This window comes from Anabrus simplex, chromosome 3 (genome assembly GCF_040414725.1).
Source record: "Anabrus simplex isolate iqAnaSimp1 chromosome 3, ASM4041472v1, whole genome shotgun sequence".
Taxonomy (NCBI): domain Eukaryota; kingdom Metazoa; phylum Arthropoda; class Insecta; order Orthoptera; family Tettigoniidae; genus Anabrus; species Anabrus simplex.
In genome coordinates, this window is record NC_090267.1 from 501,289,804 (window position 1) to 501,292,614 (window position 2,811).

The following is a 2,811-nucleotide window of genomic DNA, read 5'->3' on the forward strand; positions in this document are numbered from 1 at the left end:
TTTAAACTATGTACTAGACTTGCAGTTTTATTGCAAGGTATTTAGAATTTCGGTGCCAGAAGAGGAAATGGTGGCCCGTATTCTGAAGGGTATTTCCCCTGCCTATCGTTCATACCTCTCCCTCACAAAGAGTCCGACTAATTTTCTTGAATTGGAAGCTGCGTGTACCTTTGCTGAAGATGTAAAGCACGGAGATGCTGCAAGACCTATCTGCCACCCTCCTCCTACTGTGAACCCTGTTTTGCCTCAAACTAGGGATAGTGGGTCTTCTAAAAAATGTTATAATTGCGGGTCACGTGATCACCTTAGGAATGCTTGCCCCTCAGTCAAGCGTGGGTCTGGTCCTTGTTGTTATTTGTGTGGCTCGAGGCAGCACCTTAAAAAGAATTGCCCTACTTCGTTCCGAAAACGCAGTCAATGACTAAGGCCTAATGGTAATTCTGGTGAATCGCTTGCGCCAGAAATTTTTGTGGATTCTGAAAAGGTTATTTGCCCGCGGGCATGCAATAAGATTTCTGCTTTGGTTGAGTCTAAAAGTACCTTCGCGAAAGTGGAACTGAATAATGAACCCATTGTTGCTCTTATGGACTCGGGTAGCGTCGTCACCTTAATTGATGCTAATTGGTATGATGAAATGAGGTCCCCTTGTAAACTGCCTGAGTTGAAGAAGGTCAATGTTGCATGTGTCACGGCTAATAAGCATAATATGAAAATTTTAGGGTCCGTTGATGTGAAATTGCGTATTGGTAATTTTACTTGGAAGGTTCTTTGCTTGGTAACTATAAAGCCAGCGAGTGAGCTTAAGACAGGGAGTGTTATGGACTTCTTTGCACAGCAGAAGAAAGAGGAAAGTGGTAAGGACAAGAATAGTGTAAGTGCAAGTGAGGGTTTTGGGGAGGCATTCAAGCCTGTCTCCGGAACATGGGAGTGTGACGCTTGTATGATCCGTAACAAAGCCGATGCGACTGTCTGCCTGGCGTGCGAGACCCCTCGGCAGGCAAAAGCTGCACTTCTTGCGAAGCCGAGCAGTACATGGACGTGTTCCTCGTGCTTTGTGCCAAATAAGGACAGTGATGCAGCTTGCGTGTGTTGTACTAATCCTAAGCCAGGAACTGTGCCAGAAAAGAAATCAGCTGCAGAACCTACCGGTTCTTCTTGGAACTGTGAAGCATGCGGTGCAGTAAATTCTTGTTCTAGCATCACATGTAGTGAGTGCTGGTGTAGCAAACCAAAAATATTATCAAAACCACCAAAAACTTCATCCCAATCTGTGGTTGCAGAAAATAAATCTACTTGGACATGTTCTTATTGTATGACTTGCAATGGAGATGAGAACGTAAACTGCTCAAGTTGCAAAAAGACTAAATTAGTTAGTAAAACATCTTCCTCAAAAATTAAGTTCAACTTTGAAATACCTGCAGAAGCTAGCACTTTTAAGTTTGGTGTTGATAAATCAGTTGATCCACCTACAACAGTTAATAATTTGGGAGGTTTTAAATTTGGTGAAACTGCTGTGACAGCCTCGCCTGTAAACTTTACTTTCGGTGTACCGTCCACCATTGCGCAAAGTAGTGACAAACAAAAGGATGTGACTGTCACTTCAGCAAGTTCATCGTTCGCGGCAGTGCTTGCAAAGGGATCTCAAGATGGAAATACTTCAAAAGTTGGAGGTTTTAATTTTGGTACTAACCAGAATCAAAGTTCTGAAGTATCCAATTCATCTTCAGGAATTCGCAAGAGAGGATCAGATTCAATAGATGATGCTAATGTAAAGGTGCCTGCTCCAGGTGCTGGTGAAGGTCCAAAAAGGAAAGCAGATGTTGCAGAATCAGTTGTTAATGAAATTAAATCTGCTCAGAAAAGGAAAGCAGAGAGTGCAGAATCAGTTGTGAATGAGGTAAAATCTGAGCAGAATGAGAAGCCGAGCACAGGCTTATCTAAGCCATTCATAATTAACACAAATACAAATGTGTCAAAGCCAACTACGATACCTTCTATCTTTTCAACAGCAGTTTCAAGTAGTTCTCTTGGTGCTGGTACACCGGCTAATACGAAGACGGCAAGTAGTGGTGGATTTTCATTTGTTAGCTCGTCAACATCAGTTGATAAATCTATCACTACAACGGCATCCATGCCAACATCAGCTCCTAGTTTTGTGTTTGGATCCGGTGCCTCCAAAACAACAGATTCGTCTGTTTCTAAGAAACGAGTGTCCATAAATAGTGCTCCCGTAACTACAGCCACTGTAGTTCCTAGTTTTGGTTCTTGTGTAACGTCAAGTGCAGGGTTTGGATCTACTGCAAATACAGTTTCAAGCGGCAATGCTACGTCATCTACTATGACATTTGGCACTACTAGTCCCAAACCTGTATTTGGTACAGCAGCCACTACTACTACAACCACAACACCTAGTTTCAGTACCCCTACTCCTACCGCAAAAACGAGTTTCACTCAACCGATTACAACTACACCAAGCTTTGGTGTACCTGATACCACAACACCAGCCTTTGGTACGTCAGTTACTAAACCTAACTCTGCGACAACCACGCTCTGCTACCACGAACTGTAACACTTAGAGCAATAAAAGGCATAATTACCCCAAGTGACAGCACCAAGGGTCTGACCGTGTACCAGAGGCACGGTTCAGATACGTGGAAACGTGCTAGACAAAGACAAATTAAAGAAAAAAGGCACTTACCATGAGAAAATAAAACGGGGCCCCCAAAGGAGCGGATAAAATTCACCTGGTCATATCAAATTATCTCCCCTTTTAAAGGAAAACACCAACACCTTGGGGAACAAGATATTTAA

At 43.0% G+C, this 2,811-nt stretch overlaps 1 protein-coding gene across 1 annotated transcript; it reads left to right on the top strand.

Annotated features, from left to right (window-relative positions):
* Positions 1–817: 817 nt before the first annotated feature.
* LOC137498970 (nuclear pore complex protein Nup153-like) lies at positions 818–2,569 on the top strand. Its single transcript, XM_068226882.1, has one exon. The coding sequence runs from the start codon at positions 818–820 to the stop codon at positions 2,567–2,569; it is 1,752 nt and encodes a 583-aa protein (XP_068082983.1).
* The last annotated feature ends 242 nt before the right edge of the window (positions 2,570–2,811 follow it).